The following is a 27,117-nucleotide window of genomic DNA, read 5'->3' on the forward strand; positions in this document are numbered from 1 at the left end:
AGCATCAGAGCCTCCAGGGGAACCCCACTCACAGCACCAGGAGCTCCAGGGGAACCACACTCACAGCATCAGAGGCTCCAGGTGAACCACACTGACAGCTTCAGCAGCTGCAGGGAAGCACACTGATAGCATTGGGAAGCTCCAGGGGAACCACACTCACAGCATCAGCATATCCAGGGGAACCACACTCACAGCACCAGCAGCTCCAGGGGAACCACACTGACAGCACCAGCAGCTCAGGGGAACCACACTGACAGCATCCGCAGCTCTTGGGGATCCACACTGACAGCATCAGCACCTCCAGGGGAACCACACTGACAACATCAGCAGCTCCAGGGGAACCACACTCACAGCACCAGCTGCTCCAGTAGAGCCACATGACAGCATCGGCAGCTCCAGGGGAACCACACTCACAGCATAGGCAGCTCAAGGGGAACCACACTGATAGCATCAGCAGCTCCAGGGGAACCACACTCACCGCATCGGCAGCTCCAGGGGAACCCCAATGACAGCGTCAGCAGCTCCAGGGGAACCACATTGACAAAATCAGCAGCTCCAGGGGAACCAAACTCACAGCACCAGTAGCTCCAGGGAACCACACTGACAGACAGCATCAGCAGCTCCAGGGGAACCACACTCAAAGAACCAGCAGCTCCAAGGGAACCACCCTGGCAACATCAGAGGCTCCAGGGGAACCACACTCACAGCATCGGCATCTCCAGGTGAAACACATTGACAGCATCAGCATCTCCACGGGAACCCCACTGATAGCACCAGCAGCTCCAGGGAAACCACACTGACAGCATCAACAGCTCCAAGCGAACCACACAGACTGCCTCAGCAGCTCCAGGGGAACCACACTCACAGCATCAGAAGCTCCAGGGGAACCACATTGACAGCGTCGGCTGCTGCAGGGCAACCACACTCAACATTGGCAGCTCCAGGGGAACCAAACTCACAGCACCAGCAGCTCCAGGGAACCACACTCACAGACAGCATCGGCAGCCCCAAGGGAACCACAATGGCAGCATCAGAGGCTCCAAGGGAACCACACTCACAGCATCGGCATCTCCAGGTGAAACACATTGACAGCATCAGCATCTCCACGGGAACCCCACTGATAGCACCAGCAGCTCCAGGGAAACCACACTCACAGCGTCAACAGCTCCAAGCAAACCACACAGACTGCCTCAGCACTCCTTGGGAACCACACTCACAGCACCAGGAGCTCCAGGGGAACCACACTCACACCATCTGCACCTCAAGGGGAACCACAGTCACAGCGTCAGCAGCTCCAGGGGAACCACACTGACAGTGTCAGCTGCTCCAGGGGAACCACACTCACAGCATCAGAGGCTCCGGAGGAACCACACTCACAGTGTCGAATGATTCAGGGGAACCACACTCACAGCATCAGCAGCTCCAGGGGAACCAAACTGACAGACAGCATCAGCAGATCCAGGGGAACCACACTGGCAGCATCAGAGGCTCCCAGGGAACCACACTCACAGCATCGGCATCTCCAGGGGAACCACATTGACATAATCAGCAGCTCCAGGGGATCCACACTGACAGACAGCATCAGCAGCTCCAGGGGAACCACACTCACATCATGGCGGCTCCAGGGGAATCACACTGACCGCATAAAAGGCTCCGAGGAAACCACACTGACAGGATGGCAGCTCTAGGAGAACCACACTCACAGCATCGGCAGCTCCAGGGGAACCACACTGACAGCATCAGCAGCTCCAGGGGAATCACACTCACAGCACCAGCAGCTCCATGGGAAACACACTCACAGCACCTCAGCTCCAGGGGAACCACACTGAAAGCATCAGAAGCTCCATGGAAACCACACTGACCTACAGCATCAGCATCTCCTGGGGAACCACACTCAGAGCGTCGGCAGCTCCAGGTGAACCACACACACAGCATCGGCAGCTCCAGGGGAACCACACTGACAGCATCAGCAGCTCCAGAGGAACTACACTCATAGCATCAGATGCTCCAGGGGAACCACATTGATAGCATCAGCAGTCCTAGGGGAACCACACTCACAGCATCGGCAACTCCAGGGGAACCACACTGACAGCATCAGCAGCTCCAGCAGAACTACACTCATAGCATCAGATGCTCCAGGGGAACCACATTGATAGCATCAGCAGTCCCAGGGGAACCAAACTCACAGCACCAGCAGCTCCAGGGAACCACACTGACAGACAGAATCAGCACCTCCACGGGAACCCCACTGATAGCACCAGCAGCTCCAGGGAAACCACACTGACAGCGTCAACAGCTCCAGGGGAACCACACAGACTGCCTCAGCAACTCCAGGGAAAACACACTGACAGCATCAGCATCTCCAGGGGAACCACACTCAAGGCATCGGCAATCCAGGGGAACCACATTGACAGCATCAGCAGCTCCAGGGGAACCACACTGACAGCACCAGCAGCTCCAGGGGTACCACACTCACAGCATAGGCAGCTCCAGGGGAACCACAATCACAGTGTCAGCAGCTCCAGGGGAACCACAATCACAGTGTCAGCAGCTCCAGGGGAACCACACTGACAGTGTCAGCAGCTCCAGGGGAAACACACTCACAGCATCCGCAAATCCAGGGGAACTACACTCACAGCACCAGCAGCTTTAGGGGAACTACACCTACAGCACCAGCAGCTCCAGGGAAACCACACTCACATCATGACGGCTCCAGGGTAATCACACTGACCGCATAAAAGGCTCCGAGGAAACCACACTGACAGGATGGCAGCTCTAGGAGAACCACACTCACAGCATCGGCAGCTCCAGGGGAACCACACTGACAGCATCAGCAGCTCCAGGGGAATCACACTCACAGGACCAGCAGCTCCATGGGAACCACACTCACAGCACCTCAGCTCCAGGGGAACCACACTGAAAGCATCAGAAGCTCCATGGAAACCACACTGACCTACAGCATCAGCATCTCCAGGGGAACCACACTGAGAGCATCGGCCACTACAGGGGAACCACACTCACAGCGTCAGAGGCTCCAAGGCAACCACAATGACAGCATCGGCAGCTCCAGTGGTACCACATTGACAGCATCAGCAGCTCCAGGGGAACCACACTGACAGCATCAGCATCTCCAGGGGATCCACACTGACAGACAGCATCAGCAGCTCCAAGGGAACCACACTCACATCATGGCGGCTCCAGGGGAATCACACTGACCGCATAAAAGGCTCCGAGGAAACCACACTGACAGGATGGCAGCTCCAGGAGAACCACACTCACAGCATCGGCAGCTCCAGGGGAACCACACTGACAGCATAAGCAGCTCCAGGGGAATCACACTCACAGCTCCTCAGCTCCAGGGGAACCACACTGAAAGCATCAGAAGCTCCATGGAAACCACACTGACCTACAGCATCAGCATCTCCAGGGGAACCACACTCAGAGCGTTGGCAGCTCCAGGTGAACCACACACACAGCGTCAACAGCTCCAGGGGAACCACACAGACTGCCTCAGCAACTCCAGGGGAAACACACTGACAGCATCAGCATCTCCAGGGGAACCACACTCAAGGCATCGGCAATCCAGGGGAACCACATTGACAGCATTAGCAGCTCCAGGGGAACCACACTGACAGCACCAGCAGCTCCAGGGGTACCACACTCACAGCATAGGCAGCTCCAGGGGAACCACAATCACAGCGTAAACAGCTCCAGGGGAACCACACTGACACTGTCATCAGCTCCAGGGGAAACACACTCACAGCATCCGCAAATCCAAGGGAACTACACTCACAGCACCAGCAGCTTTAGGGGAACTACACCTACAGCACCAACAGCTCCAGGGACACCACACTCACATCATGGCGGCTCCAGGGGAATCACACTGACCGCATAAAAGGCTCCGAGGAAACCACACTGACAGGATGGCAGCTCTAGGAGAACCACACTCACAGCATCGGCAGCTCCAGGGGAACCACACTGACAGCATCAGCAGCTCCAGAGGAACTACACTCATAGCATCAGATGCTCCATGGGAACCACATTGATAGCATCAGCAGTCCTAGGGGAACCACACTCACAGCATCGGCAACTCCAGGGGAACCACACTGACAGCATCAGCAGCTCCAGAGGAACTACACTCACAGCATCAGATGCTCCAGGGGAACCACATTGATAGCATCAGCAGTCCGAGGGGAACCAAACTCACAGCACCAGCAGCTCCAGGGAACCACACTGACAGACAGAATCAGCAGCTCCATGGGAACCACACTCACAGCACCTCAGCTCCAGGTGAACCACACTGAAAGCATCAGAAGCTCCGTGGAAACCACACTGACCTACAGCATCAGCATCTCCAGGGGAACCACACTCAGCGTCGGCAGCTCCAGGTGAACCACACACACAGCATCGGCAGCTCCAGGGGAACCACACTGACTGCGTCAGCAGCTCCAGGAGAATCACACTCACAGCATCCGCAGCTCCAAGGGAACCACATTGACAGCATCAGCAGCTCCAGGGGAACCACATTGACAGCACCAGCAGCTCCAGGGGAACCACACTGATAGTGTCGGCAGCTGTAGGGCAACCACACTCAGCATTGGCAGCTCCAGGGGAACCACACTCACAGCACCAGCAGCTCAAGGGAACCACACTGACAGACAGCATCAGTAGCTCTGGGGAACCATACTCACATCATGGCGGCTCCAAGGGAACCACACTGACCGCATAAAATGCTCCGAGGAAACCACACTGACAGGATGGCAGCTCTGGAGAACCACACTGACAGCATCGGCAGCACCAGGGGAACCACACTGACAACATCAGCAGCTCCAGGGGAACCACACTCACAGCACCAGGAGTTCCAGGGGAACCACACTCACACCATCTGCACCTCCAGGGGAACCACAGTCACAGCGTCAGCAGCTCCAGGGGAACCACACTGACAGTGTCAGCTGCTCCAGGGGAACCACACTCACAGCATCAGAGGCTCCGGGGGAACCACACTCACAGTGTCGAATGATTCAGGGGAAGCACACTGACAGCACAGCAGCTGCAGGTCAACCACACTCAGCATCGGCAGCTCCAGGGGAACCACACTCACAGCATCAGCAGCTCCAGGGGATCCAAACTGACAGACAGCATCAGCAGATCCAAGGGAACCACACTGGCAGCATCAGAGGCTCCGAGGGAACCACACTCACAGCATCGGCATCTCCAGGGGAACCACATTGACAGCATCAGCATCTCCAGGGGATCCACACTGACAGACAGCATCAGCAGCTCCAGGGGAACCACACTCACATCATGGCGGCTCCAGGGGAATCACACTGACCGCATAAAAGGCTCCGAGGAAACCACACTGACAGGATGGCAGCTCTAGGAGAACCACACTCACAGCATCGGCAGCTCCAGGGGAACCACACTGACAGCATCAGCAGCTCCAGGGGAATCACACTCACAGCACCAGCAGCTCCATGGGAACCACACTCACAGCACCTCGGCTCCAGGGGAACCACACTGAAAGCATCAGAAGCTCCATGGAAACCACACTGACCTACAGCATCAGCATCTCCAGGGGAACCACACTCAGAGCGTTGGCAGCTCCAGGTGAACCACACACACAGCATCGGCAGCTCCAGGGGAACCACACTGACAGCATCAGCAGCTCCAGAGGAACTACACTCATAGCATCAGATGCTCCAGGGGAACCACATTGATAGCATCAGCAGTCCCAGGGGAACCACACTCACAGCATCGGCAACTCCAGGGGAACCACACTGACAGCATCGGCAACTCCAGGCGAACCACACTGACAGCATCGGCAGCTCCAGGGGAACCTCAGTGACAGCTTCAGCAGCTCCAGGGGATCCACACTGACAGCATTAGCAGCTTCAGTATAACCACACTGAAAACATCAGCAGCTCCAGGAGAACCACACTCACAGCACCAGGAGCTCCAGGGGTACCACACTCACAGCATCCGCAGCTCCAGGGGAACCACATTGACAGCATCAGCACCTCCCCGGGATCCCCACTGATAGCACCAGCAGCTCCAGGGAAACCACACTTACAGCGTCAACAGTCCAGGCGAACCACACAGACTGCCTCAGCATCTCCAGAGGAAACACACTGACAGCATCAGCAGCTCCAGGGGAACTACTCTTGCGGCATCAGAGGCTCCAGGGGAACCACATTCACAGCACCAGGAGCTCCAGGGGAACCACCCTCACAGTATCAGAGGCTCCAGGTGAACCACACTGACAGCTTCAGCAGCTGCAGGGAAGCACACTTATAGCATTGGGAAGCTCCACCGGAACCACACTCACAGCATCGGCATAACCAGGGGAACCACATTCACAGCACCAGCAGCTCCAGGGGAACCACACTGACAGCACCAGCAGCTCAGAGGAACCACACTGACAGCATCCGCAGCTCTTGGGGATCCACACTGACAGCATCAGCAGCTCCAGGGGAACCACACTCACAGCATCGGCAGCTCAAGGGGAACCACACTGATAGCACCAGCAGCTCCAGGGAAACCACACTGACAGCGTCAACAACTCCAGGCGAACCACAGAGACTGCCTCAGCAGCTCCAGTGGAAACACACTGACAGCATCAGCAGCTCCAGGGGAACTACTCTTGCGGCATCAGAGGCTCCAGGGGAACCACACTCACAGCATCTGCAGCTCCAGGGGAACCACACTCACAGCGTCAGCAGCTCCAGGGGAACCACATTGACAGCGTCGGCAGCTGCAGGGCAACCACACTCAACATTGGCAGCTCCAGGGGAACAAAACTCACAGCACCAGCAGCTCCAGGGAACCACACTCACAGACAGCATCGGCAGCCCAAGAGAACCACAATGGCAGCATCAGAGGCTCCAATGGAACCACACTCACAGCATTGGCATCTCCAGGGAAACCACATTGACAGCATCAGCACCTCCATGGGAACCACACTGATAGCACCAGCACCACCAGCGGACCACACTGACAGCACCAGCAGCTCCAAGGGAATCACACTGACAGCATCAGCAGCTCCAGGGTAACCACACTCACAGCATCAGAGGCTCCGGGTGAACCACACTGAAAGCTTCAGCAGCTTTAGGGGAACCACACTGGCAGACAGCATCAGCAGCTCAAGGGGAACCACACTCACAGCATCGTCATCTCCAGGCGAACCACATTGCCAGCATCAGCAGCTCCAGGGGAACCTCACTGACATCACCAGCAGCTTCAGGGGAATCACACTGACAGCATCAACAGCTCTTGGGGATCCACACTGACAGCATCCGCAGCTCCAGGGGAACCACACTCATAGCATCCGCAGCTCCAGGGGAACCACACTCATGCACCAGAAGTTCCATGGGAACTATACCTACAGCACCAGCAGCTCCAGGGGAACCACACTGACAGCCCCAGCAGCTGCAGGGGAATCACACTGACAGCATTAGCAGCTACAGGGGAACCACACTCACAGCATCAGAAGCTCCAGGGGAACCATATGCACAGCATCAGCAGCTCCAGGGGAACCACACTGACAGCATCAGAAGCTCCAGGGTAACCACACTCACAGTATCAGAGGCTCCAGGTGAACGACACTGACAGACAGCATCGGCAGCCCCAAGTGAACCACAATGGCAGCATCAGAGTCTCCAAGGGAACCACACTCACAGCATCGGCAGCTCCAGGGGAACCACACTCACAGCATCAGCACCTCAGGGGAACCACACTGACAGTATCAGCAGCTCCAGGGAACCATACTGATAGCATGCGGCAGCTCCATGGGAATAACAGACGCGTCAGAGGCTCCAGGGGAACCACACTCACAGCATCAGAGGCTCCAGGGGAACCACACACACAGCATCAGCATATCCAGGGGAACCACACTCACAGCACCAGCAGCTCCAGGGGAACCACACTGACAGCACCAGCAGCTCAGGGGAACCACACTGAAAGCATCCGCAGCTCTTGGGGATCCACACTGACAGCATCAGCAGCTCCAGCGGAACCACATTGACAACATCAGCAGCTCCAGGGGAACCACATTCACAGCACCAGGAGCTCCAGGGGAACCACACTCACACCATCCGCAGCTCCAGGGGAACCACACTGACAGCATCCGCAGCTTCAGGGGAACCACACTGACAGCACCAGCAGCTCCAGGGGAATCACACTGACGCAACCAGCAGCTCCAGGGGAACCACACTGACAGTGTCAACAGCTCCAGGGGAACCACACACTGCTTCAGCAGCTCCAGGGGAACCACACTCACAGCATCCGCAGCTCCAGGGGAACCACACTCACAACACCAGCAGCTCTAGGGGAACCACACTGGCAGCATCAGAGGCTCCAGAGGAACCACACTCACAGCATCGGCATCTCCAGGGGAACCACATTGACAGCACCAGCAGCTCCAGGGAAACCACACTGACAGCGTCAACAGCTCCAGGGGAACCACACAGACTGCCTCAGCAGCTCTAGAGGAAACACACTGACAGCATCAGCACCTCCACGGGAACTACTCTTGCAGCATCAGAGCCTCCAGGGGAACCCCACTCACAGCACCAGGAGCTCCAGGGGAACCACACTCACAGCATCAGAGGCTCCAGGTGAACCACACTGACAGCTTCAGCAGCTGCAGGGAAGCACACTGATAGCATTGGGAAGCTCCAGGGGAACCACACTCACAGCATCAGCATATCCAGGGGAACCACACTCACAGCACCAGCAGCTCCAGGGGAACCACACTGACAGCACCAGCAGCTCAGGGGAACCACACTGACAGCATCCGCAGCTCTTGGGGATCCACACTGACAGCATCAGCACCTCCAGGGGAACCACACTGACAACATCAGCAGCTCCAGGGGAACCACACTCACAGCACCAGCTGCTCCAGTAGAGCCACATGACAGCATCGGCAGCTCCAGGGGAACCACACTCACAGCATAGGCAGCTCAAGGGGAACCACACTGATAGCATCAGCAGCTCCAGGGGAACCACACTCACCGCATCGGCAGCTCCAGGGGAACCCCAATGACAGCGTCAGCAGCTCCAGGGGAACCACATTGACAAAATCAGCAGCTCCAGGGGAACCAAACTCACAGCACCAGTAGCTCCAGGGAACCACACTGACAGACAGCATCAGCAGCTCCAGGGGAACCACACTCACAGAACCAGCAGCTCCAAGGGAACCACCCTGGCAACATCAGAGGCTCCAGGGGAACCACACTCACAGCATCGGCATCTCCAGGTGAAACACATTGACAGCATCAGCATCTCCACGGGAACCCCACTGATAGCACCAGCAGCTCCAGGGAAACCACACTGACAGCGTCAACAGCTCCAAGCGAACCACACAGACTGCCTCAGCAGCTCCAGGGGAACCACACTCACAGCATCAGAAGCTCCAGGGGAACCACATTGACAGCGTCGGCAGCTGCAGGGCAACCACACTCAACATTGGCAGCTCCAGGGGAACAAAACTCACAGCACCAGCAGCTCCAGGGAACCACACTGACAGACAGCATCGGCAGCCCCAAGGGAACCACAATGGCAGCATCAGAGGCTCCAAGGGAACCACACTCACAGCATTGGCATCTCCAGGGAAACCACATTGACAGCATCAGCACCTCCACGGGAACCACACTGATAGCACCAGCACCACCAGTGGACCACACTGACAGCACCAGCAGCTCCAAGGGAATCACACTGACAGCATCAGCAGCTCCAGGGTAACCACACTCACAGCATCAGAGGCTCCGGGTGAACCACACTGACAGCTTCAACAGCTTTAGGGGAACCACACTGACAGACAGCATCAGCAGCTCAAGGGGAACCACAATCACAGCATCGTCATCTCCAGGGGAACCACATTGCCAGCATCAGCAGCTCCAGGGGAACCTCACTGACATCACCAGCAGCTTCACGGGAACCACACTGACAGCATCAGCAGGTCTTGGGGATCCTCACTGACAGCATCCGCAGCTCCAGGGGAACCACACTTACAGCATCAGCAGCTCCAGGGGAACCACACTCATAGCATCCGCAGCTCCAGGGGAACCACACTGACAGCACCAGTAGCTCAGGGGAACCACACTGACAGCATCCGCAGCTCTTGGGGATCCACACTGACAGCATCGGCAGCCCCAAGGGAACCACAATGGCAGCATCAGAGTCTCCAAGGGAACCACACTCACAGCATCAGCAGCTCAGGGGAACCACGCTGACAGTATCAGCAGCTCCAGGGAACCATACTGATACCATGCGGCAGCTCCAAGGGAAAAACAGACACGTCAGAGGCTCCAGGGGAACCACACTCACAGCATCAGAGGCTCCAGGGGAACCACACACATAGCATCGGCATATCCAGGGGAACCACACTCACAGCACCAGCAGCTCCAGGGGAACCACACTGACAGCACCAGTAGCTCAGGGGAACCACACTGAAAGCATCCGCAGCTCTTGGGGATCCACACTGACAGCATCAGCAGCTCCAGGGGAACCACACACTGCTTCAGCATCTCCAGGGTAACCACACTCACAGCATCCGCAGCTCTAGGGTAACCACACTGGCAGCATCAGAGGTTCCTAGGGAACCACACTCACAGCATCGGCAGCTCCAGGGGAATCACACTTACAATGTCAGCAGCTCCAGGGGAACCACACTGACAGCATCAGCAGCTCCAGAGGAACCACACTCACAGCACCAGGAGGTCCAGGGGAACCACACTCACAGCATCCGCAGCTCCAGGGGAACTACACTCACAGCACTAGCAGCTCCAGGGGAATCACACTGACAGCACCAGCAGCTCCATGGGAACCACATTGACAGCATCAGCAGCTCCAAGGGCACCACACTGACAGCTTCAGCAGCTCCAGGGGAACCACACTGACAACGTCAACAGCTCCAGGGGAACCACACACTGCTTCAGCAGCTCCAGGGGAACCACACTCACCGCATCCGCAGCTCCAGGGGAACCACACTGACAGCATCAGCAGCTCCAGGTGAACCACACTCACAACACCAGCATCTCTAGGGGATCCACACTGGCAGCATCAGAGGCTCCAAGGGAACCACACTCACAGCATCACAGCTCCAGGGGAACCACACTCACAGCATCAGCAGCTCAGGGGAGCCAAACTGACAGTATCAGCAGCTCCAGGGAACCATACTGATAGCATGCAGCAGCTCCATGGGAATAACAGACGCGTCAGAGGCTCCAGGAGTACCACACTCACAGCACCAGCAGCTCCAGGGGAACCACACTGACAGCACCAGCAGCTCAGGGGAACCACATTGACAGCATCCGCAGCTCTTGGGGATCCACACTTACAGCGTCAGCAGCTCCAGGGGAACCAAACTGACAGCATCAGCAGCTCCAGAGGAACTACACTCACAGCATCAGATGCTGCAGGGAACCACATTGACAACATCAGCAGCTCCAGGGGAACCACACTCACAGCACCAGGAGCTCCAGGGGAACCACACTCACAGCATCCAAAGCTCCAGGGGTACCATACTCACAGCACCAGCAGCTCCAGGGGAACCACACCTTCAGCACCAGCAGCTACATGGGAACCACAACGACAGCGTCAGCAACTCCAGAGGAACCACACTGACAGCATCAGCGGCTCCAGGGGAACCACACTCACAGCATCAGAGGCTCCAGGGGAACCACACGCACAGCATCAGCAGCTCCAGGGGAACCACACTCACAGCATCGGCAGCTCCAGGGGAACCACACTCACAGCATCAGAGGCTCCAGGGGAACCACACGCACAGCATCAGCAGCTCCAGGGGAACCACACTCACAGCATCAGCAGCTCCAGGGGAACCACACTGACAGCACCAGCAGCTCAGGGGAACCACATTGACAGCATCCGCAGCTCTTGGGGATCCACACTGACAGCATCAGCAGCTCCAGGGGAACCACACTGACAACATCAGCAGCTCCAGGGGAACCACACTCACAGCACCAGGAGTGACAGGGGAATGACACTTACAGCGTCAGCAGCTCCAGAGGAACTACACTCACAGCATCAGATGCTCCAGGGAACCACATTGACAACATCAGCAGCTCCAGGGGAACCACACTCACAGCACCAGGAGCTCCAGGGGAACCACACTCACAGCATCGGCAGCTCCAGGAGAACCACACTCACAGCGTCAGCAGCTCCAGGGGAACCACATTGACAGCGTCGGCAGCTGCAGGGCAACCACACTCAACATTGGCAGCTCCAGGGGAACCAAACTCACAGCACCAGCAGCTCCAGGGAACCACACTCACAGACAGCATCGGCAGTCCCAAGGGAACCACAATGGCAGCATCAGAGGCTCCATGGGAACCACACTCACAGCATTGGCATCTCCAGGGAAACCACATTGGCAGCATCAGCACCTCCATGGGAACCACACTGATAGCACCAGCACCTCCAGGGGACCACACTGACAGCACCAGCAGCTCCAGGGTAATCACACTGACAGCTTCAGCAGCTTTAGGGGAACCACACTGACAGACAGCATCAGCAGCTCAAGGGGAACCACACTCACAGCATCGGCATCTCCAGGGGAACAACATTGCCAGCATCTGCAGCTCCAGGGGAACCTCACTGACAGCACCAGCAGCTTCAGGGTAACCACACTGACAGCGTCAGCAGCTCCAGGGGATCCACACTGACAGCATCAGCAGATCCAGGAGAACCAAACTGACAATATCAGCAGCTCCAGGGGAACCACACTCACAGCACCAGGAGCTCCAGGGGAACCACACTCACAGCATCCGCAGCTCCAGGGGAACCACACTTACAGCGTCAGCAGCTCCAGGGGAACCACACTGACAGCGTCAGCAGTTCCAGGGGAACCACACTCACAGCATCCACAGCTCCGGGGGAACCACACTCACACACCAGAGCTCCATGGGAACAACACCTACAGCACCAGCAGCTCCAGGGGAACCACACTGACAGCACCAGCAGCTCCAGCGGAATCACACTGACAGCATCAGCGGCTCCAGGGGAACCACACTCACAGCATCAGCAGCTCCAGGGGAACCACACTGACAGCACCAGCAGCTCCAAGGGAATCACACTGACAGCATCAGCAGCTCCAGGGTAACCACACTCACAGCATTAGAGGCTCCGGGTGAACCACACTGACAGCATCAGCAGCTTTAGGGGAACCACCCTGGCAGACAGCATCAGCAGCTCAAGGGGAACCACACTCACAGCATCGGCATCTCCAGAGGAACCACATTGCCAGCATCAGCAGCTCCAGGGGAACCTCACTGACAGCACCAGCAGCTTCAGGGGAACCACACTGACAGCATCAGCAGCTCTTGGGGATCCACACTGACAGCATCAGCAGATCCAGGAGAACGAAACTGACAATATTAGCCTCTCCAGGGGAACCACACTCACAGCACCAGGAGCTCCAGGGGAACCACACAGCATCTGCAGCTCCAGGGGAACTACACTTACAGCATCAGCAGCTCCAGGGGAACCACACTGACAGCGTCAGCAGCTCCAGGGGAACCACACTCACAGCATCCGCAGCTCCAGGGGAACCAAACTCACGCACCAGAAGCTCCACGGGAACTACACCTACAGCACCAGCAGCTCCAGGGGAACCACACTGACAGCACCAGCAGCTCCAGTGGAATCACACTGACAGCATCAGCGGCTCCATGGGAATCACACTCACAGCATCAGAAGCTCCGGGGGAACCATACTCACAGCATCAGCAGCTCCAGGGGAACCACACTGACAGCACCAGCAGCTCCAGGGTAACCACACTGACAGTGTCGGCAGCTGCATGGCAACCACACTCAGCATTGTCAGCACCAGGGGAACCACACTCACAGCATCAGCAGCTCCAGGGGAACCACATTCACAGCATCAGCAGCTCCAGGGGAACCACACTCACAAACAGTGTCAGCAGCTGGATGGTGTGGGTACTACACTTAAACCCTAACAGTGATCCCACAGCTGTATTGACACAGGTGTTGTTGGAGCTGCTCAAACTTGATGTGATCGCCTATCATCTCTATTTGAATCTCTGTCCACTCAGAATCCCTGAACTGGCATATTTATCCCCATTTTACAGACGACTGTTTACAGATATCACATAATCTTAGGTTGATCTGGACTCTCTCTGTCTGCCCCCTGGTGTCAGAAACCCGGCATCAGGTAAATCGTTAGGAAAATGTGGGAATCTCCAGCATGTTTACTGTGTAAGACCTGACGGACGCCAACAAAACACCACCAAAGATACTTGGGTTTAAAGTTTTAATAATAAATTGTGCCAGTAGAAGCTTTCAAAGGCAATGATATATCAATAAATAATAGTTAAATCGAGTTCCTGAGAAAGAACCTACCACAAGAAACTATGTCAGAGCGCTGTAAATAACACGGCATTACTACAAAATAGCAAGAATACTGTAAGTCCCAATACAAGCACAGCAGACTTCAGAATATGCCATTCATACAAATGTAAACCAGGACACAGGAATGTTTCTCAGACATAGATAAATTTGTATTTCTGCCTAGATACATACTAAGTAACGGATACATTATGCTAAGAACCTCAAGGAAAATATGTGGAATAGTATAATGAAAATGTGATGCATTCCATCCTTTCAAAAGCAAAAGAAATTGAATTATTCAAATATAAATCACTTTAAATAGAAACCATACTAATTTGAAATAAGGAATATTTTGTGTGTTTATCTATAGTTATATATACACCTATATGTCTAAGAAAAATTGTATGGCTTGCTTTTGTACTTCAATGTCACTTTGAAGAATCTTTTTTTTTCTTTTTACAAAGTTAGAAAAAGCATGTTGGTTAAGCCATAGTAAGATGGGACACCTCAGCATGTGAAAGGACACAGGAGGACTGAGTCCCATGGTGACACCTTGGCTCGCCGAGGAAACAGGCCGACCTCGCCTTCTAGTGTGGGAACCTGTTAGTGAAAACTTAAGTAGTAGGGTCCCCGCTTCAACTTTCCACATACCAAGACTGGACAGCATACTGGACTAGAGAAATGGACAGAGTGCCATGATTATGTCCAATGTTTTGGCATAGCTGAATTAATCCCTTTTGATGTGTTTTATATATGACAAACGTTTACATTTGCCTCCCAAAGAACCCAGTCATATCCAAGACACACACGTTAAAAAAAAAAAAAACCAACAAACCACACTTCAGTTACACATATGCATTTCTTTAACAATAAGGGCTATAATCATCACCCACACAATACATTATCAGCACACTCTCTAGAATACCTCATTTAAAAACAGATTCACAGGACCTGCTGTGAATGGCAAGATACGGTAATTTTATAACAGAAAACTGCTCATGCAGTGCCTTCCACACACCAGACACTGGAATCACCCATCATCTCTGCTCACTCTTTCTAGTATACTATAATATGCGGAGGGGGAAAAAGCACGAAAGCAGCTCTTAAACATTACATCACAGTTTTTGAAATGTGGGAAACTATAAAACAAAGCCACTGTGTAGATAAACGGTCCTGGTGACTTGGAGCAGAGCGAGCGCCGTCTTGTTCTCTCCTTTATTGCACGTTATCACGCATTAGTCAGCTCCTACCTTTCTCTAAATGTGGACAAGTGCTATCAGATAAAAAAAACACAAATGGAAGTAACAGCAGCATGATTTGTCAAAGTTAATCCTTATAATTTAGTAAGAAAAAATGGGTATCCATAAAATAAGTGCTCTTTCCATATTGTACTAAATTTTAAAAAATATTGTTTTAATGCAGTGAAGGTCCTCAAAGGACCAATTCGAAGTCACGGTGACTCTCCCTGTTGCCCATTAACCAAAACTAGAAATGAAGGATTCCTCAACTTGAGTTTGTCTTTCAAAAAATCTTGTTTGGGATTTTCTTGACAAGACCAGAGTCTCACAAGATGTGATCAACTGAGGCCACAGGCTGCTTACACATACACTGGCTGGCAGCTCTCAGCCGCATCCTCTAGCTCTGCATCGCCCGGGTCTGCACTCTCGGCTGGCTCTGACGGCTTTGGGCATCGGAAAGGGTAGCCGTTGTCGTCGAAGAACCTGCGGAAGGTGAACTCGTAGAAGGCGTGCTCAGGGTGCTTGCTGTTGGGGGATGCCAGAGTGTCCCAGGCCTTGGCGCTCTCCCCGCTGGCCTCGTGCCAGGGACTTTCTTCATCTACCGGGTCAAAATTGGAGGTGTCCATGGGATGGCTGATGGTGGGGACATAGGGCGCAGGCTGCTTCCGTATGTCACGGGAGAAGTCGATGGCGCTGAAGAATGGGTGCGCCTTGAGGTCGTCTGCCCCATTCCTTCCCAGGCGGCTGTCAGCCGCACAGCACAGCCTGGTGATGAGGTCTCGTGCCTCGGCGCTCAGCTTCACCTGCGCTGGGATGTGCAGCGTGTTCTCCCAGTTGATTACCTGTGGGGAACAGAGAAGGGGTTAGAGCTTCCTCAACCCAGGTCTTGAGCCTGCACAGCTGCAGCTTCAGACAGCTAAGGGGACAGCTCTTGCAAAAATCTTCAGCTATGGCAATGGGTCCTGTTGGGCCACCACAGTGCTCACTGGATATTTACTAAGGCTGGCGGCTGGTTGCTGGGATTTCTTTTCTTTGAGGTAACTGAGTCCAACTGGCCTTGGCCTCATCTGGGTGGTCATTAAGTGTATCTGTCATGAAGCCACGTGTACTGTGGAGAGAAACCTAACGTTGTCTGCATTGTTCAGGCTTAGGCCCAGAGTGGCACTAGGCAGCAGGGTAACTGAGAGCTGTTAGGAAGGCTTGATCTACAGTGATTGTTTCAGAGGGACTAAAACTATGAAATGTGACCCAGGTCTTCTTGAATATGATACCAAGATCCCAGCAGGAAACAAAAAGTATGTTGGATTTCATGAAAATCACAGACTTTTGTGCCATGTGCAATGCACACACCTAGGAATCTCAGCACTTCAGTAGCAGGGTAGGCCAGCTGCAGGCTCAAGGCCAAAGGTCTCTGTGTTGAGTTCCAGGCCAGTCAGGGATACACGACTGGGACCTCACTAACTAAACTTACTAAGAATGAAGAGGCTACCCATAAAATAGACTATGTCTGCAAAGCAAATGTGTAAAGGACTTAATATCTAGAATGCATAGAGAAATAATCCCACCACCAAATAATCTGAATTTTAAAATAGGGTTAAAAACTATTTATTGGTCATTTCCATAAAAATACATGAATGGTGAATGAGCACAGGAACACATGCTTAATATCACTAATGACCAGGGAAACATGAACAAAAACCCCACATCTACCCATGAGGATGGTTGTTATTCCAAAAAGGAGGTTGCACTGGGTGTAAATCCAGAATGACCGTGAGGAGGGTCTGAAACACCTGTGAGCACAGAAGTACTAGTCACAGTAGCCGGGAGGCAGGAGACGCGGAACACCTGTCAACTGTGAACGGATAATCAAAACACAGGGCACATACATAAAGGGCTGTAGTTCAGTCTTAAAAGAAGAAAATCTACATACAAGCAGGGGTGAACCTTAAGTATGATATGCTAAGTGAAAGACGGCAGTTAAAATGCATAAGTGCAGAATTCCACATCTATGGGAGTAGTTATTTAATGGGTACCAAGTTTGTATGTGAGATGAATATATCCAGAAATGGTTTACACAGCCCTGTGTGAATACACTTAAGGCTAACAAATCACACACTTCAAAATAGTTGAATGTAAATTTCATGTCATACCTATTTTGCCACAGAAAAACAAGTATCTATCTGGCTTTGTATCATGTAGACAAATGAGTGAGTGGTTCAGCAGTTCAATTAGGGAGCAGAAAATGTCACGACCAAAACCGAACGTGTGGTTCAGAGTCAAAATGAGTTTCAAATCAAAGTTTCTTCCCTTCCCCCCCTTCTCCCTGCTCGACCCCATCTTCCCGCCCCCCCCCTTGGGTTTTGATGTGTAGCCTTGGCTATCCTGGAACTCCCTCTATAGACCAGGCTGGCCTTGAACTCAGAGATCCTCCTGCCTCTGCCTCCCTTGGCTGGATCAAAGGTGTGTGCCACTATCATCTGGCTGATCCAGTTTCCACCATGGACTGATCGGGACATAAAAACAACTCCCTAGAATTGTGATTCTGTAAATCCACTAGAGAGTTCAGATTTTCACTTAACTCTGAACTAAGGATTAACACATTCAGAAAGTGGCTGTGAATCTAAAATGAATTACTAAATGATTAACTTAGTAATTTATTCATTTATTTTCAGTGAGTATTGGGAATACATACAACTAGCCTTGGCCACCAAGCTGATAATTACAGCCACCGTGGCATAGCATCCAAATAAGCACACTGGCTTCTCTAGCCACAGGGCTGTTGGTTCTCTTCAGGGCAAGCCAGGCAAGGAGCTGCCAGAGCTGCCACTTGCACGTAACTGTGTATAGTTCCTGCTTTGAAATACCAAGAGGGCAGATAGACAGACAGACATGGACAGATAGACAGACAGACAGCAATGGTTTATACAAATACATTAAAACTCAGGTCTAGCTTTGTTGTTTTAATATCAAAAAATTCAAAAGTATAGTAAAAGTAAAAGAATCTTTTTTTGGAAAACCCCGTAACAAATGACAGCCATTTCTAATGTATTCAGAATAAGAGGTCCAAAACTGGCCAAGGACTGTGGAAAAGCACAGTGTTCTGCATCACACAGGGGAACACTATGTGCTTACCTTCAGCTGGGTTTCCGTGGGGGTAGGTGCCAAGAAAGGTGGCTGCCCAACCAGCATCTCAAAAAGAATCACGCCGACACTCCACCAGTCACAGAGCTGTGTGTACCCTGAAAGACAGCATTCTCTCAGTCCCACAGTCAGGCTCCCCTCAGGGCCTCAGCACCTAGATGAACTATGGCATCAACACTCCACCAGTCCCAGAGCTGTGTGCACCCTGAAACAGCATTCCCTCAGTCCCACAGCATAGGCTCCCCTTAGGGTACTACTCCCCTAGACAGACTATGATGGAGTGGGCAGGCTCAGAGATAGTACCGTGCTACTAAAAGGAGAGCCCCCCTCAGGCAGGGGGCTTAGACTGGCAGCTACAATGGGCTCACACAAAGGTGCAGATAGATATCACATGGCCACAGACACTTGGATTTTTTTTAAAAGATTTTTATTTATTTATTATGTATACAACATTCTGCTTCCATGTATATCTGCACACCAGAAGAGGGCACCAGATCTCATAACGGATGGTTGTGAGCCACCATGTGTTTGCTGGGAATTGAACTCAGGACCTCTGGAAGAGCAGCCGGTACTCTTAACCTCTGAGCCATCTCTCCAGCCTGGATTTTCTTATTTTTAATCACTGGTCTCCATAAACACAGAATGCTTTTATGGTAAGAAGATAAGACAGTAATTTAAAATTTTTGTAACTTTGTCTGTGTGTGTGCGCACAAGTGCGCTATGGCATATGTTTATAGAGATCAGAGGATACCTTGTAGGAGTCTATTCCCTCCTTCTATTATGTGGGGCTCAGGGATTGAACTCAGGCTTGGCAGTGCTGTACCCACTGGGTATGGGGCATGTGTAGAAAGCAGGACAGCTTCCTAGGGAAGTCTCTAAATTTGTTTAGGATGATGTTCAAGAACATGGAGTCTACGTAGAGACCCTTCTCAACAGCAAAACTAAGCTCCCACCTAAGGTGGTCGGGCTGCTTACAAGGAGGCCGTGAACAGGCTCCTTTCTCTCTGATGGGTCTCTCACTATTCCTTCAGGGCCCCACATCTCAGTCAAGCAATGCTTGCTAGTAGGCTCTGGAACAGGAGCAGCCAGGGGAAGCTCTGGACTCTACCTTCATTAGCAGCTCCTGGAATTGCTGGCTGAAGAATAACCTTTGCCCTTGGTTCCTGCAGAACAGTACTCATGGCTGGAGTGTGGGACCTCTACTGGGGGACCTCTCCTGGGCACCAGAATCAGCATTTGCAAGCTCTCAGGAGACACCTTTGTGCACAGGGCTGAGTGGATCAACAGCCTACACCAGACCACCACAGTGACAGAAAACCTCATCCTGAACCGTGTTGGACTAGGTCTAAAGGTACAATGTGAACAGAAAGAAGTGTCTGGATTAGCTACAAGGTCAATATGACAGCCCACTGTCACGATGGACCACAAAAGACATTTGGGGTTCCTTTAGTTCTGAAGCAGACACTATATCCAGATTATCTATCCAGAAACAAACTTCGCCAACAACTAGTAATCTGATATCCATTAGTTTGCACATATTACTTCCTAGGAGTTTTGGGCCCAACAGGGAGAATTAATTTGTGTGCCAGACGTGGAGCAACCCAGTCTGGACAAGGGAGATGTAAGCTAGAGCTTGGATATGATGGACTACGGAGGGCAGTGACCCTACAATCCCAAACAGTTTCATCACCTGACTGTATTTGTTAAGTTAATTAATTTATTTTTATGTGTTTCACCTGTATGTCTGTGCATGTACCATGTGTGTGCAGTGCCTATGGAGGCCAGAAGAGGGCACTGTATCCCCCTGGAACCATTGTTAGTTGTGAGCAACCGTGTAGGTTCTTGGAATTGAACCTGTGTCTTCTGGAAGAGCAACCAATGCTCTTAACTAGTGAGCCATTTCTCCAGCCCCTAAATGACTCTGAAAAAGCCAGTTAGTTGGAGAGTCATTCCCTTGGATCTGAGATAGAAAGCCCTACAACCCACACTCCTCTGCTAGAGGGTGAGGAATTTTGACTTAATCAATGGTGAAAGCAAAGGTACCTCCAGATCAGAGGTAAGATGACAGAGCCTTGTTGTTAGGGAAACCCAACAAGCTCTCAGGTGTCTCTAGGCACAAAAATATAATAGGAATACTTAAGAGTCCTGGACACCTGTTCCTGAAGCTCTTACAAGACTAGGCAGTGAGCTGAGGAGGGAGCAGGCTGGCATACCTTTGCGGAGAAGCACCTCAGGCGCGATATAATTTGGTGTCCCAACCAGAGAATGAGCCAGACACCGCTGGTGCTGCTTCTGGGCTCTCTGCTCCAGGGTCTTTAACCTGTCTCCACAACGACAATTGGAAACGTCATCCCAGAGGTCACCAGGCTCCATGCTGTCCTGTCTGATATGGTTCCCTTTACCGGGGGAAAAGAGCAGAAAGGAACATCAATTTTGATACTTAAAACTGCAGCAAATCCACAGCTTAAAACAAATAATTCTGGTCAACTCATGTCAGCAAAAACTCTCTCCCACTGACAAACCCAGGGCCTTCTGCATGCCAGTCAGATCTCTTCTACTAAACTACTACTCCAGGAGCCTTGAGGTTTATTTTTCAAGGTTTCTTTTAATAGGGCAGTGTGGAAGTTCTTGAAGAAAGTCCCCTCACACATACCACTCCTTAGGAAGGGAAGTATACCACACCAAATCATAGTAACACACTGACAGACCATTTTGAAAAGAGTAGGGCTATGCAGCTGCCTGGTGGGACTGTCCCCAGTGTGGGTGTGGGAAGTGCACACAGTAGGCCTGAAGCAGTGAGAGGTGTACACAGTAGGCCCGAAGAAGTACCTTTCTGGTAGTACTTGGAATTGTGAGTCCACCTAAATCCGGTGCAGAGGCCAAAATCTGTCAGCTTAATGTGACCATCCAGGTCGATCAGGATGTTGTCGGGCTTGATGTCCCTGTGGATGAAGCCCATCTTGTGGACACTCTCAATGGCCAGAGTCAACTCTGCAATGTAGAATCGGGCCAGGTGCTCAGGGAAGACTTCCATTCGGATCAGCAGGCTCATCATATCCCCGCCGGGGATGTAGTCCATCACAAAGTACAGGCTGTCCTTGTCCTGGAAGGAGTAGTAGAGCTTCACCACCCACTCGTTGTCCGCCTCAGCCAGGATGTCCCTCTCAGCCTTGACATGGGCCACCTGGTTCCGGTTCAGGACATCTTTCTTCCTCAGAGTCTTCATGGCATACAAGGCATGAGTATCCACCTTACAGGCCAGGCACACTTCTCCAAAGGCACCAATGCCCAGAGTTTTGATTTTCACAAACATGGACTTGTCCATCTTGGCCCTCTTCAGTCTGTTGTAGTTGGACTCCTTCTGGTAGAGGATCTTCCTCATCTGCTCCTGCTCAGCCTCGCAGAGTCCAGCCTGCACACAGGAGAATCAGAAAGTCATGTTATAAGGACCCCACGGCACCCGAGAGGGGGGGCAGGGGTGCCTCGGAACAGCGAGGACCCTTCAGGAAGACTAGGTCTACCAGACTACAGTCGAGAGACCAGCCAGCCTTCATCTGTAGGCATCAATGTGGGTATCTATCTCTGCAGGCGACATCCGTCCACATATATGCAAATAAGGAATCCGAAGAAAATCCTTTCTAGTGTGATTTTAGGTTCTAAAAACCAGGAAAAACCACTACTACTACTAGAAAAAAAAAATCTGTGGAAAACATTCCTGGAATTCATTCTCTAGTATTTCAGTAGTTCAAAGAAAATGGGAAAACAGAAAACAAGCAATGAACCTGGACTAACAGGCAATGAGAACACAAACTTAAGTTTTGAGATTTGAAATGACTGGTTTGTGCAATGTAAATTTACTATCACATTTAAATTTAAAATAATGTGATAAAAGTTACTTTTTCTAGTACTTTACATAATCAACTGCAGAATGTTTAAAACATTATTTTTTTTAATTTTTTTTATTAGTTCAAATTAGGAACAAGCTTGTTTCACATGTCAATCCCTTCTTAATTTGCCTTTTTTTTTAGAAAAAAAAAAAAAAAAACATTATTTACTGGGGCTGGAGAGATGGCTCTGTGGTTAGAAGCACTGGCTGCTCTTCCAGAGGACCCCAATTCAGTCCCCAGCCCCCACATGGTGGTTCACCACTGTCTGTAACTCTAGTTCCAGGGGACTCAAAGCCCTCTTCTGGCCTTCATAGGCACAAGCATGGTATAAAGATATATGTGCAAATATAACACTCATACACATGAAAAGAAAATAAATCTAAAACAAAACACACACACACACACACACACACACACACACACACACACACCTACCTACCTACCTCCTGGGCTAGGCACTGCACAACATACTTATAACCCCGGCATCCTGAAGCTGAGGCAGGACTGGGAGACCCCATTCAAAGGGGGCTACAGATGAACATACGGTCTCAAAGAAGCAAACCAAAAGCACTATTCATTAATTTGGATCAATGGACCAGCGATATTATACTGTTCTCTTAAAATATCTGACTTAGAAGACTAACATTCTTTGAAAATGTTAATAACAGGTAACTTGATGTGCTTTCTTCAAAAGTAAGGACACAGCACACTAATCAGTTTGCTGATTTACTTGTTAGCCAGGGTCCTCAGGAGGGAAGCAGAAGGGAGGCCACACACTGTGGCTTCTCCAAGTGTCTGGCTCGTGCCCACGCCTGAGATGGGTATGTGATGACGGTGCATAGCCATGACAGTGGACAAGGGATCTGGGAACAGAGTAAGAAGGAGGTGAGAAATTACTTTGGCCATTTCCTGCTCCAACTGCAGCCTGCGGCTGACCTTCTGCTGGTAGGTTTTGATGACGTTCTCCACGTGTTGCTCCATGAAGAACTTGAAGGCATACGGGGAGTAGCTCTTGATGCGTGACTCTCTCTTCTCTTCATCCCTGCTATTCTTTCGGACCGGCACCGGCGAGGTCTGGATCTGCTTTTTGTCCCTGCTAGTTTTGTCTCCCTTGGCACCCTTATGGCTCTTGTCACTCCTGTCCTGCTCGGTGCCCCCACGCAGACTCTGCTCCACACCAGTACACAAGCTGTCTAGGTCTAGGTTGTATTGTTCGGTCTTGCTGGGCAGCAGCAGGTGCTTCGGATAAGGAGGCGGTGGGCACCTGCGCTCAGAGCCACCATAGTCCACATCCAGCGGGTGCTGGCCTGTGCTGCCCTCCTTGTTCTCCAGGCTCTCGGTAGCTGGTGCTGTAGGTGCAGGCACCCAGGCAGGGTGTGAGGGCCCCACGGCTGTTTGGGGCTCAGGCCGCAGCACACGCACGCTCTTCACAGGGTGCAGGATATGGGCAGCTGTCACTGCAGTGACGGTGTTGGGGGCAGGCAGCGAGGGCTCTGGCTGTGGACTACTGAAGGAGTTGGTCCTGCTGGGCCCAGCCCGAAAGGCCACGTGCTGCCGGGTGGCCTCTAGACCCTGCTTCTGCAATGAGTCGCGACGCACCAGTGGGGCTGCAGACCAGGGACCTGGGGAGCCCAGCTCATATAGGTCGGCATTGAGGCTGTTCCTGGATGGTGCCAGCACGGCCTGCGTGGGGCCGTCGCCAGTGAACGTGGGGCCCCGGGCACCCAACACATGCAGCGGGTGGGCACTGGGAGCCACAGTGGCTGGCTTGTGGTGCGAAGTGGTGTACAGCCCAGCATGGGCAGGGAAGGCGAGGCTGGCTGGAGGGGCGCCCTGGGCTTTGGCCAGGCCGGAGTAGGCATCTGGTGGTGTCTTGCTCTGGAAGGACGGGCTGCGCTGTACTCCATATCCTGGTTGCTCGGGTAGAAGGTGAGCACGACCATAGTGCGCACCAGGGAAGTGCGCACCTGTCTCCACAGCTGCGCTGTAGCCTTTGGGAGGGTGCTGGTGACCAGGGGTGTTGTGGGTGCTGACCCCAGGGAAGAGGAAGTCTAAATATTGCCGTGGCATCTCCTCCAGTGAAGCAGGGCCCTCATAGTTTGCACCACCCAGCTGATGGTAAGATGGGAATGCATCCCCTGCGCCCTCGAAACTGGGCCTCCGTGTCACTGGGGTGGGCACCAGGCCCTTTCCTGCAGAGGAGAGTGAGAAGTCAGCCTAAGAGCACATGGGACCCGTGGACTGCTAGCCCGGCAGTCCTCACACCACACTTATCTTTGGGGCTGGGCAAATGTATAAGGTCCTCTAGTTAGAGTCCTGACAGGGTGAGTCCTGCCCCAGCAGAACTGGTCTCTCTAATGTGGCATGCAAGGTAGGGGGACATGGATGGGGCTGACGGCCAAAGAGCAATGGGAAGGACACAGTACCCAAGGCTGGTCTCCAGCCATGCAGGGACTATCTAAACAGCCAACTTTGTTTTCTCCATGACATGCAATTATTTGCAGGAGCCAAGTTTACTTACTGTCATGGTTTCAAAAGTCTACTTTTCCCTAACAAAGGGCAGAATTGTACCCACCGTCCAAATATTCATTTTCCTTTTACCTATTTTCCAAATTAAAGATTTGCTGGGTTTCTGTATATACCCAACATTAATGAAGAACAAAACCATGAAATGGAGAAATGATTTATTAAGAGTGCAGAAGACCCGAGATTGGCTCCCAACTACCTGTAACTCCAGCTCTTGGGGATTCTGTCCCCGCAAGACACTGAAATCAAGTGCACTTTTGCGCACACACCATTAAAAATAAAACTTCTTTAAAACAACCCACAAAGAGTCCCTCCCTCTGCAAACACCCAGACACGTGGATAGCTGCTGCTGTTTCCTTATTCCTGGCTTCTCCATTCTGAAACTCTTTCCTCATTTAAGGTGGATGCCTGGTAAGGACAAAGCGCCCTTTAATTTCCCTCCTTGGACTCCTCTGTTCTGTCTGACCCTGATGTCCAAAGGCTGTGTCTTATCCCCCCGAGGGACAAGCCCCATGCCATCCCCTAACACACCTGATAGAAATAACCCAGCAGCCTTGGCACTCAAGAGGAGTTACAGCTGATGGGTGGCTTTGTGTCGCCTGGATAGAGTACAGGCTACTAGCACAACACACCAAAACCAAGCAGGAAGGCAGCTGCAAGAGCTGGGCCTGATTCCCTGCAGCACTACTCTCCAGGACAGACTCCACAATGCCAAGGACCCAAAGACAATGGCCAGTCAGCTGCTGAGGGAAATTTCTTTTCTCAGGAAACCAGAACTGTATATCCCCTAACAACACAAACACTTCAAAAGCCCTTGAGATATCGTCTTTCACCAAGGGAAGGCTTTATCCCAGTCTGCCACTGAGCAGGGGATTACAGACATCCTTTATCATACCCCAGGAACCACAGGCCATCTACTCCATCTTGAGAGGAACAGCCCAACAGCCAGGGAAACAGAGTGGGCACACCCCCCCCCCCCCGTCCCTTCCTTCCAGAGCTGACAAGGATCTCTCTTATCTCTGGAGAGGAACACCCACCCCCACAGCCAGGGAAGCAGAGTGGGCATCCTGTCCCTTCCAGAGTTGGAACACTGCTCACAGCTGCAGGCCTTGAGAGCTGCAGCTCTCAATGTGAGAAAGTGTGTTTTTTGGAATTGATAAGACCCTCTTTTAAAAGATCCTCCCTAGGCCCAATAAAAGGTTTTTAAAAAGTTGAACTCTTCTCCCCCTTCAATACCCCTGCCGCCCAAAGATGGAAAAATTCAACAGACACAAACCCTCCAGAGAGTAACACATGGGCCAGTTGGTTAGTGAGCAGCTAGGTTAAATTCCAGAACTGACTACTTGTGGTTCACCCCATCATCCCATGATCAACTTTCAGGGGTAGGTCTGACTCCGTGTGTAGGGCCACAATAATTTCCTACTACACAGCCATCTTCACCTGGGGAGGTCTGCTTGATGACTCGCACAATCTGCTCATTCCTGGGGTCCAGGTAGCCCATCTTACTGATGTACTCCAAGGCTGCTTCAATGCTCCTACTGCCTGTCTGCTTGAGAGCTCTGCTGGCCATCTCCTAGGAAGAAAGCAAGGGATATCATCAATGTCACCACCACCACCACCTTTATAACAAAGCCACTGGTTACAACTCTTTGTGGCAGCTGGGGCCCTGCCAGGTGCTACAGATGACCTGGAGCACACATAAGCAGTTGCAACCATACCATGCACCGTAACAGCTTGTGTCAAGAATGTGCAGGGTCTCTGATGGGGAGTCCAGAATGAAGCACTGTGGCTTCAGGAAACCGGCCTTGATTCCAGCTCATCATTATGTTAACTCTGGAATCAGTGGAAATGCACTGGGTGGGAATAGGGAGAAACTGCTGAAGCCATTTTTTTTGAGATGCTCACTGAGTGCTCCCTATTAGCAATGTCCTCTGCCATTTATAGTTAAGGAAGCCCCTAGAG

At 52.3% G+C, this 27,117-nt stretch overlaps 1 protein-coding gene across 3 annotated transcripts in view; it reads right to left on the reverse strand.

Annotated features, from left to right (window-relative positions):
• Positions 1–14,272: 14,272 nt before the first annotated feature.
• The window catches only part of Lats2 (large tumor suppressor kinase 2), a 57,998-nt gene continuing 45,153 nt past the window's right edge, over positions 14,273–27,117 (reverse strand). For all 3 annotated transcript variants that reach the window (XM_027390460.2, XM_027390461.2, XM_027390462.2), the window contains 6 exons: positions 26,596–26,728; positions 23,527–24,821; positions 21,572–22,154; positions 20,956–21,138; positions 18,734–18,840; positions 14,273–16,443 (listed from right to left, as the gene is read on the reverse strand). In XM_027390460.2, the coding sequence (XP_027246261.1) occupies positions 15,961–16,443; positions 18,734–18,840; positions 20,956–21,138; positions 21,572–22,154; positions 23,527–24,821; positions 26,596–26,728 (2,784 nt within the window). In that variant the 3' untranslated portion in view covers positions 14,273–15,960. The remainder of the gene's footprint in view (positions 16,444–18,733; positions 18,841–20,955; positions 21,139–21,571; positions 22,155–23,526; positions 24,822–26,595; positions 26,729–27,117) is intronic.

Source organism: Cricetulus griseus (genome assembly GCF_003668045.3).
Source record: "Cricetulus griseus strain 17A/GY chromosome 1 unlocalized genomic scaffold, alternate assembly CriGri-PICRH-1.0 chr1_1, whole genome shotgun sequence".
In the NCBI taxonomy this organism is placed as follows: domain Eukaryota; kingdom Metazoa; phylum Chordata; class Mammalia; order Rodentia; family Cricetidae; genus Cricetulus; species Cricetulus griseus.